General features: G+C 39.5%; 1 protein-coding gene across 3 annotated transcripts in view; it reads left to right on the forward strand.

The window, feature by feature from the left end:
- Positions 1-1,116: 1,116 nt before the first annotated feature.
- tshz3 (teashirt zinc finger homeobox 3) overlaps positions 1,117-18,145 on the forward strand; it is a 70,711-nt gene continuing 53,682 nt past the window's right edge. Inside the window, exons 1-2 of one of the 3 annotated variants that reach the window (XM_004913551.4) lie at positions 1,117-2,589; positions 5,018-5,229. In XM_004913551.4, the coding sequence (XP_004913608.2) occupies positions 5,190-5,229 (40 nt within the window). In that variant the 5' untranslated portion in view covers positions 1,117-2,589; positions 5,018-5,189. Of the gene's footprint in view, positions 2,590-2,690; positions 5,230-18,145 lie in introns of those variants that run through there. The other 2 variants (XM_004913550.4, XM_031900811.1) reach the window with 2 other exon arrangements.

Here is an 18,145-nt window from a genome sequence, read left to right on the forward strand (position 1 = left end):
TTAAAGTACAAAGCTTCAACATATACCTTGTTTAAAGTTCATGTTACTCCTAAATATAATAGAAAACAACAATATATTGGGAATGTGTAGGTGTGTGTACTGGAAAATAAATCTCAAACTACAAATTTATTCCAAAAACCAAAATAATTGTTTTAAGCAAGTAAAATGGAGAAAAGATTTTAATCTTTCCATTGCCCAGAGGTAAATTCATGATGGGGTGGTATTTTTTTCATCACTTACCAATTATGAAGGTACTGTTACAGTTTAGTACAAGATAATTTTAATGTACTTTAAAGCTTGAAAAGACGGATATGCCCATGCTAACTGCTTCGCATAGACACTGCTGCAGGAAATTGTTTTTAAACGCCTTTTTCTACACCTGATCTAAACCATATATATAAAAAAATTGCATGCAAAAATATTTTTAATAAGGATATATCCTTACCAAACTAGACTACTTTTTTTTGCAGAAATACAGAATTGTATATACTTTTTTCATCTTAACGATGGCAAGCAAGAAACGTCAGAAAATAATCTGCAAGGCGTTCTGTTGTAAAGAATTTGACCATTAAGCACCCAATTCCACAACGACATGCATTTACTGGTTCACTGATTTACTGTAGGCAATCATAGTTAGCCCTATTAGAGATAGGTAGCCCCAATTGAGCATAGTTAGCCCCATTACAACTAAGAGGAGTTACAGTAGATAATGTGTGTGCAGATATCACAATGGTCCCTTTGCTACTGATGTTAGTAATAATCGCAGTAAAGTATTTTGGGATGCTTCAGCTCCTAAAATAGCCCTTTTAGGATAAAACTAAAGTTTTTGTGATACGTGATGTACCCCATTTTACAATAAAACAAAACTAAAAAAAGTCGTGTCACAAAACACATACAAAGACGTAAAACAAACCAGCTATACAAAAATCTGTTAGATAATCCTGTCCTGCTTTTGTGATCACTTATAGTAAATAGAAAGTAAATCCTTTAAAGTGGAAAAAGAGTGAGTAAGCGTATCAGTGATACCCAGCAAGGAGGGCAGTGGCAAGCAGAGCCCTCTGGCAGAGCTGTGTGCCTGTGCAGGGTCCCCTCATTGAATGGCAGCCTGTGTGTGTATGTGATGCGTTTTGGTTGCAGAGTGCAGCAGTGTGACACTGATGGATGAGCCAATGGTTAGACGGACAGATGTTAGGGCGGATCTAGCGGCATGCAATGCCATAGCAGCACATAGAGGAAGAGGGAGAGAGAGAAGGAGGGAGGCAGAGAGGCTGAAAAATCTCATCCTGTGGCAGCCTGACAGACACACACTGGATGGGAAGAACATTCCCCCCTTACAGATCGCACCCTGTGGCTCCCTGAAACCCCCACAAACAACAGCTGGGGGAGAGCGATCCACCACAGACCTGGGATTGCGCAAAGAGCTCCCAAAACTCACCGTTTTCCTCCTCTCAGTGCTATTTTTGTTTTGTTTGTTTGTTTGAACTTCCCAAAAGCAGCATTTCAAAGGACTCGAGGAAAACTGTAAGATAACTGGCCCCGCTTCTAGCGGTAAAAGAACTCAAGCAACACAGATCAACAAACAGAAGGAAAACAACTTCAAAGTCCTAAGTGCACCGGTATAAATCCCCTCGCAAGTCGCTGGCTTCTAGGATCCTCTTGTTGCGCTTACAGGATGTGAAGAAGCAACATCTGCGGCTAACAAGGTATTTGGAAATATCCCAAGTCCTGAAGGATGGGGGCGGTAGGAGATTTTTGATCTTGAAACAGATCATTCACATATACACACACACTATCCTTTTTTTCTGTTTCCTGTAAACTAAAAAAAGAAAGGGAGGAAAGAGGCTACTGGGATCTGTACAGAAGGGCACCTGGGACCTGAAAGAAAGCCTCTGATTTGCTGTAGCTGTCATGAAATATCTATTAGCCACACAAAGAAAAAAAGGGGAAAATAGTGCAATTGGCAGCCAAGAAGGTGTTTGGCTAAATAGTCAGCAGCGATCCATGTTGAGAAAGCAGTGAAACACTCTTCTACTAGAGTCCATCCCTCCTTCTGATGTTCCAGGATTGCAGCCAGGAATGCGCAATCGAGCCCAAAGCGCATCGATTTCCCAGTAGCTGTGCCAGTGGTTTTTATTTGCAGTGAACTTGCACTAAAGTGATCGCCGCTTCTCTTCTTATGATATGAAAACCTGAAGCGATCGGGGGCGTCATATGATCCCGGACATATAAGAGATCAGCTCTGTAAAACAGGGCGTTTCAGGATCTGGTGTTTGAAGAGAAGTGAGCAACAACAAAAAAGTGCTGTTTAAGTCTGGACAAAAATGGTTCGGTGTAAACATATTTCTACAAAAGTCAAGAGCAAGAGCCAAGCTGAGAATAAATAAGAGTTTCCTGCACTCAGGCACATCTTGATGCACAGCAGGGAGGGAGGCAAAGGGGTAGACTTGAAAGTCACAGTCCCTTCCCCTGAGCCAAGTGGGGATTTCTGCTGGAGACAGGAAGGTGTGCTCTCTCAATCATGCGCTGATCTGTGTGTGCATGGGGGAAAAAAAGAACAACTGGCAGCCTTTTACCACAATAGCACATTTTGTAAGTACAACTTTATTTTTCAATATAGAGTGAAATCTTAGTATGGGGGTGGGGAGGGGGGATCACAGTGCTCCACTTCTACGCGAGTTTGCAAATGCAAAGGGTCCCCGGTACCTCCAGACTTACGTACAGACATAGGTTTGCATGAACAATAACATTCTGCATATTATTACTTGTTTTGTGGGAATGTGGAGGTTTTAGTGCAGGCCCATGGGGGACATGCCTTGTGCTGGGTGCAGTGGGAAGTAGTGGTGCTATGGGGGCCAGGCAGTATGGAGGATGTCTGTCTGTTGTAGGAGACTTGGCAATCACCTGTACTATGGGTAGTCCCATAAGCATCAGAGTGCTGTGTAGGACGGGTGGCCTCAGAAGGAAAGAGGCGAGGCGTGTCTCTGTAAGTATGGCCCATTGTAAGACTCCAAGCCTCATAGGCTGATGCGCCTCTTAGCAGGTACTAGGGAAGGAGGAGGAGGAGGAGGAGGGTTTCATATCAGGGTACTCCTTGGCCTTGCACAATGCACAGTGGCCTCCTGAAGGTGCACACGAGATACTTATATAATAGTTACGTTTAATAAACAGTAAGAGAGAACTTAAGTAATGAATTCTTGGCCAGACACCTGCTACTACATAGCTACTCTCTTTGATGGTAGGGGGCATGTGGCTTTAAATGGACAGTGCAATTGCAATGCTTAGCTGTTATTTGTACTGCATAGATCACTACTGTACCAATACATACTACAGGCATCCCAAGTGTATGAATGGCTATCGGTGCAGTATACACACTATTTCTGCTCCTGCAATCATCATTTGGGATTAGGAATTACTAGTGTATGAATAGTTGTAGGTGTAGTATAAACACTACTTCATTTGCTGCCTCAGTAGTAGAACCACTTTGTAAGAGGAACATGAATATACAATGGGCAGATGTTCATGAGGAAACATGGCACAAAAAGTTGCTGAAAGGTCGCTGCTCTTTAACTGGCATTGAACCCAGGCACATGTCTAAATTTAGAGAAATACTATAAACTCAGGGCTTAGTAGTGTGCCCCGAAAGACGTGGTATATCAAGGGGTTACCTTCATAATAACTGTGAGTCACCCAGCCTAGTTGAAACGATCTTGCCAAACACATACCCATAAACGCACCATAAAATGCCAGGCTGTTAAAGCGACAGTGTCAGAAATGTTGTTTAGGTCAGCACAGTTAAAAGCGACAGCTGCAGTCCCCAGCATGTTTACCCCCAAGTCTTGTTCCATTTCACACACACACACTCTATACATGGGACGTGGGCACAAAATGTGTGCCAGGAGCGAGTCGAGCTACATTAACCCATGGCACAGTGGTCAGAAATGTCCCCGTCTTTAATAAAATAGTTGCAGGCCGTATGCGTGTAAATACGGTTATTGGAAAGTAATCTCACACTCAGGTCAGCCCCACTCACGGCTTAAGTTAAAATGCATTTTGAGCAGGGGGAGAACCTGGTTAGGGAGCATCTCTATACCTGACCCATTCCTCCGACTTCTTATAGGAGCAGAAACAGTTAAAAAGACAGCCTTGCTTGTGTAGATGACTTCCTGGCTTCCTATAGCAGTAAGAGTGTCTGTTGCTCATGACATATAAAATGAAACGCTAAGGCACTTCCTACCCGCGGCCCTTCAGTTTGTTCAAGAACTCTAGTACCCAGCATCCTCACAGGAAGCTCATCGACAGCTGGAGGGCCGCGGATGGGAGAGCTGTCTGGCAGCATACACCAGATGACAGGCACATCGTATCGCTGTGTGTGCGTAGGACAGAGCCTTCTCCAGCAGACATTTCATGCCCCATTGACGAGCCGATGGCTTGTGTGTGCATGTTCGAAGCCCAGGTAACAAGGTGTTAAAAGTTCCGAATTCTTGAATGTTGGGGGAATATGTTCATTGCAGCAGGGCATACCATAATGGGTTAACGCAGTCCCCTGATCCCTTTGCCTGTGATGCCAGCAGCCGCGGGGTTAAAGCGAGGGCATTTCCTTCTCTGTCTCCGGCTCCTATCAGCAAAGAGTTAAAGGGCCAGTCCCTGTGGGTTCTGCCTGTGCCCCTGTGTGCAGACTAGTTTGAGTGACGCGATCATCTCGCTCGCATTAAGCGTCTCTGCCTGTTGCAGCTCAGCCTGAGAGTGGGAGCCGCGGACTGAGAATCGCAACCCTGCCGGGAGCCCTGCTATTTTCCTCGTCATTTGTTTGCGAGCCCCCCAAGTCCTCCTCATGCCTTGATCATCTCCAACTAGGGGGGAAACCCACTACCCCCCTCCTCTGCTCACACCCCTCTCCACCTCTGTGATTTCTCATCCCTCCCCTCTAATCTGCAAATTGGGGGAAGACATGCTAGCGATCTATGTGTATATTTCATGTGTCTATTTTGTTGTTTTCTTGCCAACTTGCGATCTGCAGCCTGCTCCTCACCCGGCCAAGCATTCTGGGGTCGTTGCATGATCTCTACTAGAAGTGGATCAGCTCAGAGAATCTGTGGGGCCAGAAGAACTCTTCCAGCCCCCTCCCCAAAAAAGCAGAGCCCGAGCCTCGCACAGTCGCCAGCAGGAGCAGCAGGAGCAGCAGAAGCAGTATGCCGAGGAGGAAGCAGCAAGCGCCTAGAAGGGCAGCAGGTACTGTATACAGCTCTTCCAAATGCATGCCTATTATTTGTATCATCTAGCATTGCCTGCAATTAGAACTGCACTATTTATTCTGCATTTTGCCATCTGTTCTACCCTCCTTCCTAAGGGGGGAGTTAACCCGTTCATTGTCAATGAAAGGGTCCATTGCTGGAGCAATGGGCTTTATGGATAATGATGTAGGTCTGCTGGATTGGGTCGGTCTCTTTAAAACAGCAGCATATTGTTGGGCTGTGTGGATTTTTGTTTTGAACCGAAAGGAATTGATGTGTGCTTTTATATTCAGGATGTTAAAACCTTTGTCTCAAGTTTTTCCTGAACTACAACTTCCAGCATCTTGATCGCCCATCTAACTGCTTGGAGTTTTAATCAAGAGGGTTGCAGGTTGAACATTCCTTGTCAGACACTCTGGTATAGATGGGGCTGTAGCTGGACTTCCCCTGATTAGATCTTTTGGCGCAGAAAGGGTTACTAAGGGTTGTTCTGGTTTCATAACCATTTGCCTTTATTTTAATCTGCGTTTGGGGAAATGCTATTGCTGGGACAGAGTAAGGGAAGTTTCCAGCTGAAAGGGTTACTTTGCTAAGCATTAGTGTGTGTCCCTGGTGGGTCCGTGCAGCCCCTTTTCCTTTTTTCTTTTGTTTCACTTTTTATTGCTCAGTTTGATTCATTTTGTGAATCACCCTCTGGAAAGGAAGCAGTTCAGTGGGGGTCAGGGATTGTTTGTTCATAGGAGGTGGCTGGGTCAGGATGCTTCTAAGGTTATTGGGGTAATAAGGGGCCAAGGAAAGTTCACCCAAGGATCCCGGAGAGATGACTAGGGTAGGCAACAGGATCTTCATATGGAACTATGACTGATATTGGCAAGATGTAGCATTTCTATTGAAATTTTCTATTATTATTATTTTTAAATCTGAACTACAAAGCCATAGAAAAAAAGATAAAATAGTGTCTGTTTCTTGTCATCTGTCTCTCTAGCTTTCATTCAGCCTTTACATAGTCTTATTTTTCCTCTGTCTCCTTTTTTGGTACTTATATACCTATATATATTTTTTGTTCAATAATGGTTGTTATTACACAGTGCTCTTGTTCCAAGTGTCAGGTCTTATTAGGATTTAGCAATCTTTTCAGAGACTGGGGTGGGGGGGGGGGGGGGGGGGGGGTTGAGAGGAAGGAGGGTGGAGGAGGTAGAAGGGGAGGGGAAAGAGCAGCCAAAACATTATTTTGCAATAATGTTCAGTTAGAACATGTGAAATGGGAAAGGATTTCATTTTGTGGACCATTGCCATCCTTCATTTGACGACTGATTGATTGCCTGTCACCCCTCTGTCTTTGATCTATTCATTCCCAATAAACATCAATAAATCACTTGCCATGGTAACACTGGGTTCCGTGACGTCACGTGTGCCCTGTCAACTTCCTGCCAGAGCAGGTTTAGTTACTGTGCTTGCCAACAATATCCATGTGGGTGCAGATGACCTTACACATCTGTGGCCTTTGTACTGGCAGGATTGCCTAGAATTACTAGCTCAGTACATTACTGTAAATCTAGATCAACTACTCTTTTCTCACTTCCATTAGTGGATAGTGTAACTAACACTACAGCACACATGGAATGCCTGTGTAGTGTTATTATTTTATTTTTACTCTCAGGATCAGTGTTTTACTGTACATTTAATTAGAGAGTCTATATATATGTATATATATATATATATATATATATATAAACAATACATTTTTAAAGTATAATATGAAGAGTAAAAATATAGCGTATTATCAGGGCAGAGTATTTATTTCTGCTTTATAATTATACACTGAAGGTGAGAATGTCTCACTTTAAGAAATACGTGTTATCTTTTATTTTTATTTCATATTTTGAGTACAGATATGAAAAGACCATATTTGTCTCCATAAGAGATTTATGGTGTTTTATATGGTGTTTTATAATTTAATAAACTAACAGTTCCTGATTCCTTTTATGCCTAAATTCTGCACACTCTTTCTGCACTTTATAAGTCTGGGGCCTTTTGATGTCACATACATAATTGCACACATACATGCACACACATCTACTTCACTTGTGCGTATGCACACACTGACAAACTATTTTATTTGTGACATAAGGAGCACTAATACATAAGAAAGTTGGCCAATTTAGAAGTTCTCAAGGCTTTACAAAATATTTTGATAAATATTCTGGTGCCTTAACCCATCCTGTACTCATCTGATTTAAGCTGATGATGCAAGCTTTATTATTATAAGTAGGATTTCCGATGACCTATGAAGTCAAATCAGAGTGTGGCCCACTGGCTGCCCTTGCTGTACAAATACCTTTTTGACACTTTTTGACTGGTTAAGGTTTTCAGGGGGTGGAGGTCAGACATACCAGTAGATGTTTCAAATTTGTTATATAAAAATGGCATTCATGTTAATGTGAAAAACTGAAATAAAAGATTAGGATATGCTGTGTCAAACTGCTCTTGCCTTTAACTATTATGCTGGACTTTGTTCAAAGATGTCTTAGTTTGCTGAACAGACATTTTTTGAGGCTTTGCGATGACTATGTATCATCATAACTGATTTTATTTAGACTCTCTTTTCTACCTGCCATTGCTAAATGAGCTTTCTATGAGGTATATTGGAATGCTGTGCTCTGTGCTGTTTATTAAACAGGGAGGCTGGTAAGGTCTGTGGAAACATATCTCTCACAGTTAAGAAAATGCAGGTTAGTTAAAAAGCTTTCATAAGAAAGGCAAACTTGACTGCTGGACTAATAAGAGATGGAAGAATGGTTTTGCTCTATCAAAATGACCCGTCAGAACGACTTTGTTTCATATTTGATTTAATTGTCTCTCTCCTGACAGGCACATTCATCAATAGCTTAATGGTCAATCACAGGTTGGCAGTGAGTGCTTTCAGTCTTTCCCATAGACTGGCTCTTGCGTTACTTTATCAAAATGCCTCTGCTTAATGGATATGGCTGGAAAGATGTTGAATGTCTGAATTGCTACTTATTATTTAAAGGAGGAGGAAAAAAACTAAAAAAAACTAAATACATAATTTACACCATTGATTGGAGTATTATGGGAAACAAATGGGATGTGTGGGTTATGTCTCCAAGTAACTCTTTTTACCCCCCCCCCCTTCATTTTGGCCCTTTTTGCAGCTGCAAGTTGTAAGATTCATGGCTGCTTTTGTGTCATACTGAGAGTGATGACAAATTGATGGCTTTGTACTCGTTGTGGAAAAAAAAAAAAAAAGGTCTGATTGGTAACTCAGGAAATCCATTCCCCAGCAACCTTGAGAATACTTGAGAATATTTTTTCCCAAACTGAAAGGTCCGCTCAGCCGTAAAAAAAGAAAAGTTGTTTTGCCAGCTTCATTAGTGTTCACCTAATTAGCTGTAAACCTGATGGATTCCTGACAGCTTTAATGATTGGAGATGACAAGCTCCACGCAGTGTCATCCAGGAGAATTAGGTTTGCAGCTAGTTTGATGTAATCAAGTTGATATTACACAGTCCTGCTTGCCTTTAGTTGTGCATTAACTCAATTTTCTGCTGCAGGTGACAAATGGATTTTGGTACCTGGATAATCATTTCATAGGGATTAGACCTTTTTAATGGTCTGGAGGAGAATAACAACAATAACTAAGGAACCTCTGCAGTGCAAGCCTTGCCGACCCTAAGAGTCCAGGTGCACAAATCCCTTCTGCCAAGGTTCCGTGGTAAATGTGCTCTTGCAGAAGCCAATAATCATAATCAATAGGCCATGTCAGACACATAGTATTCTAAGCCCGGTTCATGCATAGGAGCAGTAATTATCAGCAGCACATTCTGAGATGATATTTTCAGGAGCTATTTGTGTATTCATGTGCTCGCTCTGGAAATGAAAATATCTTCATACCAAAAATATCTTCCACCAAATTAATTATTTTATGTAAATAAGCCAAAATCCGCATTTACAAAAAAATACAGGTAGATGATACCAGTGTTACGCAACATTCATGACATCGAGGGTACTTCCAAACCATTTCATAGGTGCCAATTTGAAGTCAGTCTGCGCTGTAATAAGTAGAAATGGAGTGTTTGTGTGTTTGTGCACCTGGAAACACTTCACATTTTCAGGTAAGGAGGTAGTAAGGTTTTGTGTCCCTTAATGGAGGAGGGGAAAGGGAATCATTTGTTTTTACTTGCATTTTTTTCCTATTTAAAGGTTGTTGCAGTCTTAGTACCTTTTTGTACGGTACCTCCTGTACTTGCAAGTTTATCTTTTTTATATTTTTTTATATAGAACATTTTTGTTATCAAGAACATTTAGAAATGAATTGAGAGAGAACAAACGAACCAAAAAAAAAAAATAAAAAAAATCAACATTATTTAATAGCAGTCGGTGGCATCCATCCCAACCTAAAAGGCATTTCGCATGTAAGGGGGATTCCTTGGCTTTAGATATTGAGCATATCCTGTAATAGTCTACAGCAGTGTTGTTCTCTCAGTGTATGGCTTACAAAACACACGCAAACATGGACTCACATGCACGCACACAAATACTCACACACAGATCTTATGTTAATATTCTTACAAATCACACCCTGTGGCATATTATTTGCCTACACAACTGCCACACATTTGTCTGTTGGACACAGCTTCTTCCTAGTAGCAAGCTGACAAAATGATTAGTTATGGCTGTCCTTTGGTTCTTTTCTGTAAAGAGTAAAGAACAATGAAAAGAAAAAAAAAGAGAAAGAGAGAGGGAGAAGGGAAAAAAGCTCTAAATGTAAGCGTGGCTGAAAGATTCAACTGAGTACTCTGCAAGAGAACAGACATTTTCAGAATCCACTGCTATTGCTCCCATTAGCTTGACAGCTGTCAATTAGGTCTCCCCTGTTCTCCCCCGGTACAGTTTATTGCATGCCGTTGATGTTGTCATTTTGTTCTCTGTTTTGCCTTGAGCACTATCATGAGCAGGAGTGAAATAGTCAATAACTGATGTATCAGCAGTTATTTCTTAAATTGGCTCACAAGTCTGCATTTTCTTCTTTTTCCTAAAGATTGTTTTGTACAGTGATTAGAATGAATTGTGACTGCTGCATGGTTATGGGAAATACACTGCAGCCAGGGTGAGTTAGGAGGATTAAAGCAGTTCCTTAGTGCTGTTTTCTGGATTAGTGGGGACTGAAAGAGATCACTTCCTGGACATAGCATATTATATATATTTTATTTGAGTTGCATGTTCATTCCACTGTGACTATGACATTACCATTATTGTATTTCATAAAGGGCATGTGAATAGAAAGTATTCACTTTACGGGAACGCAAAGCCATAATTAGCTTACTGTTAACCTTTTGCATTAACCACTGCAAGTGGACTTCTCAAATAAGAGGCCGCATATCACTAAAATGCCAGCAACATGGCACAATTAACCCTCATCCAACGGCTGTAGTTTACTCTGACCCTGGGCATACTTCACCAGTTGAGTTATTAAGATTCCCAAGGTGCAGTGGATATTCTTTACACAAGATCTTTTTAAAAGGTTGCAATCTATCGTTGTCCTAATTAATATGTAAACCTGAGAAAGAGATGAAGCATTGGAATACCAAAAGCTACCCCAGGTGAATAGCTGCAGGAAACATTTATCTGCTCACATTTCCTACTGCACCTAACTAGAAGGCTTGATATGAAAGGAGGAATTAGTACATTGTTATTTTAGCAACAGCTACAGTATAGGGGCATGTGTCTTCAGTCTGAAAATATACTAAACAAAGAGGGACTCATTCTTAATTTGTTTTTCACATATGTTTGAAAAAGTTATATGGCACTAGAATATACATGCATTCAAATATATGTCCTTATATAAGTCCTTATCCAAATAGATTATTTCTACTTTTCTATTATTGGAAGTCAGTAATTAGATCAATTTAAAACACAAACCAAAATAGCAGGTACTAAGAATGATGCTTTAAAAATGGCTTCTTCTAAAGCTTTGGGTGTGCATTGTATAGCCTTTTAATTACCACAATGTAGAAAAATGTATTTCAAATAATTGTAATTAGCAAACATAGTCTAAAGCATAATGTGCGTACATTAAAAGCATGCCATGTTCTTAGTTGAGTAAAAATATACAGAACAGTACTGCCTTTTAAAAATTCTTTTTTATTAGTTGTGAGAAGATATTTTTCACCACATGGAAACCACGGTAAATTGACTGCCTAAATGATGTTTAACTGTTCCCATTTAAATAATTTTAATAAGTAATTAGTAAATTAGTCAGTGTTGCTCTGTAAACAATTAATGGAATATTTGAGCACTAAAAATGCTCAGTAAGTAGTGAAAATAACTGGGCGCTGTACTCTCACTGCTGTATTTTTTTATATTGGGTGTGAGACTTGGGGAATATAGTAGCTTCCCTTGCCGGTGCTTTATTGTACATTGTTCAGTCAAATTTTTAGGCCATGTTTTATTAACATCATTTTGTTCATATTTTTTTTCTTCCCTTAAAAAAGCTGTTTGTGAAAAAGGGAAACAGGTTGAACTTTGACTTGTGGGTAGGGCATTACCATACAAAAGGACTAACCTGTTCCTTTAAAGTTGCCACTTCTATTTCTTGTATTGCATTGGAGAAGTATTATAGCCACCAATAAGAAGATTATTTTATCTTAATTTCCCAAATCTAAATAAAACATTACTGGTTATGGACATGGTGTATGCGAGTTTATATTAAGGTTCTTTGGCCAATAGTGCATTCAAATACACATGTTGTTTCCCTGTATTAGATCTGGAAACAGGAAGCTGCAAAGGCTGCCCCTATTATTGGGCCACCACAGTGCTGTGTCAGTAAAACTGAGCTTTCAATCCTAATGTTTTGAACATTAACAAATTTTAGATCGGTTTGTAATTTTCTGCATTCAGTCTATTATCTTATTATGCTTGGTTGTTCCGAAGACATTATCAAATGCAAAATAAGATTAAAAACCTGATTTTTTTTTTTAAACAAAAATTATGACTTTTTGTACCTAAACAAGAGTCGAACATTACTGATGATATGTGCATTGGTAAAACCCATGCTGGGAAGCAGTGCTGAACCATTTTCCTCCCATAGTTCTACTCTTCAGGCAATGTAGTAATCCAGCCTTGCCACTTGTATTTCCAACACACATAGCAATATGCATACAATTAGCTGTTCACTATCTGAACGCACTGCTCAGTCTTAAATGGTATTTGAATATAAATGAATATTAATGAAGCGCTTTGAATTTATTTTGCATAAGTAAAGATATATAACCCTTTCACCCATTAACTATGGTCATTAATAAAATCCAGCCCTTATTTAAAAACATATTTATTTTGATAGGATTTTTGCATTTTTTATAATGAGGCAGGCTCAGTTAATTATTTAGACATGACAGCATTTATCAGTCTGAGGTGATTTCAAATACCTGAGTTTTGCATAACAAGCAGCCGCGAACATGGCAGTATTTTCATGTTGCCTTTTTTAAAAAAATATATAAACAGTATCCGTAGGTGAATGCACAACAGAAAATAACAGTTTCCTTATGGCTAATACCTAATAAAGACACCAATTATGTGATATTTTATCATGAATTCTGTAGAATTTCATTAATGTAATCTCTTAACTGTTACATCCAACAAATAAAATGTATAGAAGCATATGGAAAAATACACTTTAACTAACCTGTTAAGATTATCTTTATATTATTATGTAGTTTGCATTAAAGAATTATACACAAGGTTTGCCAGAATGGTCACTTTGTGTTATATAACTGCAGATAAAATATTGAAATTATTTGTTATCTGCTTGATGGGATGGTTTCTTAACTCCATTTTGTTTGTAGAATGTTTTTCTGCATTGCGAAGTGGCAAAGTTTACATTGACTATATATACAGGTTTATTAATATGGACTGAACACACAGGGTTTCCTTGTTTGCACTTGTTACAAGTTTCAAATGTTAGTGACTTTTATTGCACTGACATATTAATTAAATAACCAGTGCTTCCTTTTTTTTTTTGGTTAGGTTAAAGCAATCTGCTCCAAGTTTTAAATATGGCATTAAGTCAGTCATGATTTGGGAGGAAAGACCAGTCGGACATTAACGAGATTGCATGAAGTAGGTGGTAGTCTTAAGAAAAACAGTGTCAAAGGGAAAGCAAGAAGAGAGCTGACTTTCTTGTTTCCTAAATACGAACATGCAATCGACATGTGTTTCTTATCTTACATGGAAAACAAAAGTTTTTAAACATAAAGTATGTGGAAATAGAATATTCTATAAACACATAACATGCCCCTCAAGACTAAAGTGTCTTGGCTGAAGCACATGCTGGGAATTGTAGCCCAAGCATGCTGGGAAATGTAGTCGATGCAATATGTATGGTCCCAAGGAACAGTGGTATATACAGTAAAGTATACAAAACACAGTGTAAACGTTTGTTTTTCCTTTATTCTACTATTTTTGTTTTGTGTGTGTGTATATGTATGGTGTGTTTGTGTGACTATGTTATTGCACACACACACACACACACACACACATTTATTCTCTGTTTCTCTTCCTCTCAGTATCCTTTGATTAGAGAGAAAAGAACACTGCTCTGCATGTAGCAGCACAAAATATCCCAGATTAACCTATCCTACGGAACTGTTCTAAGGAAAAGACAGGACAGGGTACTTTATTATTTTCAGTATCTTTTGGGTCTGGGCTCCTTGCCCAAAGTTTCTTTCCTGCTGTGTCAAGCCTGTTGCTGGAGGGCCAGATCTCAGCAGGGGCCTACAGCAAGCTTGGCGGAGACTGCTAAAGACTGGCAGCCATCAGTCATCCATCTGTGACACAGAGTCTGTTTTTGATGGCAGGAATGATAAAAGGCCTGGGAACTGTATAGGCCCTTGTAATCAGGGCCAGTACTGACATCCTTCTCAACTTTGACAGCTTCTTCCTTTTCTCTCTTCACCGCCAAGACTGTCTGAACTGATTTTTTTTTTTGCTCTTGTTTCATGTACTTGATCAGTCTCAGATGCTGGGAATTATTTTTTTGTGTCTAAAGGGAGGGGGGAGTGTTGCTTTGGGTTTGTGGGTTGGGCAGGTGTGAGAGGAAGTCTGTTTTTTTTTGTACTGTAGGCCTGTTGCTAATTAATGTTCCTCCATAAGATTCTGTCTGAGTTGAGTAATGTTTTTGATCTTTATGTCTGATAACTGCATACTTAATGAGATTTCAAAGCTGTGAGTGCAGCTCCCTACAATTATTGACAGATGCCTTTTCTTTGCCATTGGGTTCAGCTTCATAAATCCTCTTTCAGTAATGAGGTTCAGAAGTGCCACCCTGCCAGTGAGCTAATGAAAGAGGGGGGAGGGAGCAGCAGCTCATGCCTGTCTGACACATTTTTTTCTTTTAAAATTTACTATGCAGATGTCAAGCTGCAGGACGATTACTTCAAACATGCTAATTTTTATCTTGCTTTTTGTGTGTACAGCGCCTCTCTGATATGCAACAAATATATATATATTTGTAGCTTTAACCTCTAACACTCCTTTTGCAGTGCCAGTCACAAAAAACAGAGTGCAATGCAAGCATTAATTTTAACATGGACGCAAAGAGTTGCACACTTTTAGTTGTCGTGGCTTTATGACGTTTCTGGTCAGACTAGCTTTCCCCCCCACCCCCTTTTTAAAAATCTGAAGGGCAGAGAAAGGATAAAAAAAAAAAAACTTGTCAGGTCTCACATCAGGCTGCCCTAAACGTGCTCTTGAAACATCGTAGATTTCATTTTCCGACTTCTGAAACAGAATCCTGGTGGAGAATAGCTTCACCATGCCAAACAGTCGATTTCCTTTTCAGCAAAGCTATATATCACTGACCCACCCTTCCCTCTTGACAGAATGACATGTGTCATTTATCAAATGGGCCCTGCCAGACAACAAGGGAGGAAAAGAGCACAGTATCGTGTAATGCTGTCTTTTCCCCTCAGTACAGTGTTGCAAGAGCAGCACTGCAGATTTCACAAGGAACAGAAAATCTGTACAGTTTGGGGGAGGTGGTGCTGGTGGGGACATGGAGAGTTTGACACTGTGACTGAAGAGGTTATGTATTTTTTATCTTTCATGTTAACATATCCAGCTGCCTTTGAAACTTTTTATTCCATTCCCACCCCCTTTGCTATGAATTTTTAGCATTTGTGGGAACCAGAATCTTTGACAGATATCATTCAAGCAACACCAACTTGCTGGGGGTTGTGTAAATGAATCTGGGATGATTCACACGTGCATTATAGAAGATGGATGTTCCTTAAGAAAGATTGATGATGGATATCAGACTTATGGTGCCATTTATCATTTTGAATATTATTTAGACTTGCAGTGTAGAGCTGTAACTTGAGAGGTGGACGAGCTGGGGCAGAATGGAGGCCTCGATGTTCACAGTTTGATGGATGGCTTTGCTTTCTTCATTGTTTGTTACAAGATGCAAGCAGTCATTATTGTAATTCCTTGCCTTCCCAAAAGTGGTCATGTTATGTTCGTTTTTGTAAAATATGGAAAGCAAATAGAAAGTTGTGATAATGCCCTATCTCAGACAGGTATTGCCAGTTGTGATATATTGTTCACCAAATAGCCCAGCAATGACAGCTTATGCCATTTTCAACTGTTTATTTTTTATATCTTTTTGCAACTTTAGAGAAGTAATTCTTATATATTAAAAGTCACCTCAAGCATGAATGTACTAATTTACACAACTATTATTTAATCATCCAAAGCTTAAGCTGGCCATATATACACTGATATAATAACTTTGTTTTGTACAATTTTTCGGACCGCGCATGGGCTCTGAATCGACTTGACAATTTTGTACCATGGTGACCGCCCGTTTAGTCGATCGAACAGGTTAAAATATTTCTCTCGGGTAACAATAACGTGTTCGCATGTATTGCCTATATGAGATATTCTTCTTTTCCTGATGTTCTGTTGCCAAACCTATTGCAAGTGCTACGATTGTTGTCTGTCAATCAGTGGCCAGAACATTGTCCATTGAACGTCCATTATTTTGCCAAATTTAATCCTACAATTTAAAGCTGAATGTTAGTTTTAGATTGTTGCATTGAAACTTACAATCAGTGTCGGAACTTTTTTTTGTAAAGGCCAGCTTTAGTGGAGCTCAGTTTATACTTTAACATATAGAATTACTTTTTCTATCTGACAGTGATTGTAGTGGCCATATCTTTCTCAAGAGAAATGAGGCATATTCACAATATTACTCACAATATTAGTACTAGTACTGTTGAACAATCCTAATAATCCGTAAATATATTTTCATAAAGCTTGATTCATGTCAATATGTGTCTTACATCAGGGTAACCAACAACTGGCCTAAGTGTCAGGTTGAATTGGAATGATTAGTGAGCAGTAAGTGGAAAAATCCCACATTTACTGTATTTTAAAAACTGTTTCACCAAGTACATTACATGTAGATTGCAGTCATTCATTCATCCTGGGGTTAATTTTCAAAACTGGTGTAATTTTAACGCTAGTGTTATAACTTATAGCAACCAGCCAGCAGTTAGCTTTCATTGAACAACATTAGTAAGAGAAATGAGAGCAAATTTCTGCTGTAGGTTACAACTGCAACATAACATTTACTTTAGTGTCTGTATACAATATATTTGTTTTAATTACTCTGTAATATCAGACTATAGAACACATGATGCATTTGACCCATCACAACTGGAGGGGCAGTCAGGCCGACAAGTGTGCCATAAAGTATAAAGTTGGCAGGAAATGATTTAAGTGAAACCACAAAAACTATGTCCCAGGGGTCTGAAACATAGTTCTTTCTGTTTATAAGGGCAAGGGCACAAAGGGCAGATTGTTAGCCTGCAGATAAGTGCAGGCTGACAATCCACCCTTATGCTTAAAAAAATCTAATAGTTATGCCTGCACCCAGAAGCATTAAATGCGCTCAGGTGCAGGCACACGCAGCCGATATCTGCCAGTAAAGGTCAAGTCTCACGTTTGCAGATTATCGGCTGCGTGTGCTTGCACCCGGGCTCTTTAATTGCAGGCTGACAATCCGCCCCATGTGCCATTGCCCTAATAGTCTTGTATAAAGTGCAGTAACACCTATGTTACTTCTTTACTTGGTCTATGCCAAAATCAGTGCTTAAGAGGATGTTGCAAAATAGTCAGAAGTCAGAACTTCACAGGTGCCAATATATGGCAGTAGCTTAGAGACATCTCTAGCCATAGATTTGCTGTTGATTTATGAAATCGTGTAATTATATTTTAAACAAACCCTAAACTTTTTTCATGCCTATTTTTTGTTAGTACATGGAAATAGTTATGGCAGCAGGTTGTGGTGTATCTCTGCACTGGTTATGAGTTACACTTGCATATTAGTTACACTTGCTTCTGTTGCTCCTCCGACAGGTATATGACCTGACCTTATTATTTACATATTAACATTAGACAAATACAGAGGGACGTTTTAGTGTTCCTTTCATGTTGTATATGTGGATATAGATCCCCCAAATATTTATTGTTGTCTCAAGGACAAGTCACTCCTTTCCTGCAGTTAAAATAAAGAATGCAATGTTAATGCTCACTAAGTCTTATTAGATATATAGTAACTATGTATATGTCAGAGTGGCTAATATTGCATTACTGTGATATTCATTATAGGTCCGCAGGAAGCAAGGACTAACATAAATATTAAATTTACATATTAATTACACACAACTTGGAATTAGTACTCTTCTAAAATGTATTCTGTTCACAATCTGTGTACAATCAGATAGGCTCTGTTGCATAATAACAACAACAGATCTTTTCTTTCCACGATACTGTAATTTGGAAGCATGTTCAGGCCTTCATATTTAATTTTTTTATTGGCCTCTTACAAAAACGTT

Source organism: Xenopus tropicalis, chromosome 4 (assembly GCF_000004195.4).
Source record: "Xenopus tropicalis strain Nigerian chromosome 4, UCB_Xtro_10.0, whole genome shotgun sequence".
NCBI classification, from domain to species: domain Eukaryota; kingdom Metazoa; phylum Chordata; class Amphibia; order Anura; family Pipidae; genus Xenopus; species Xenopus tropicalis.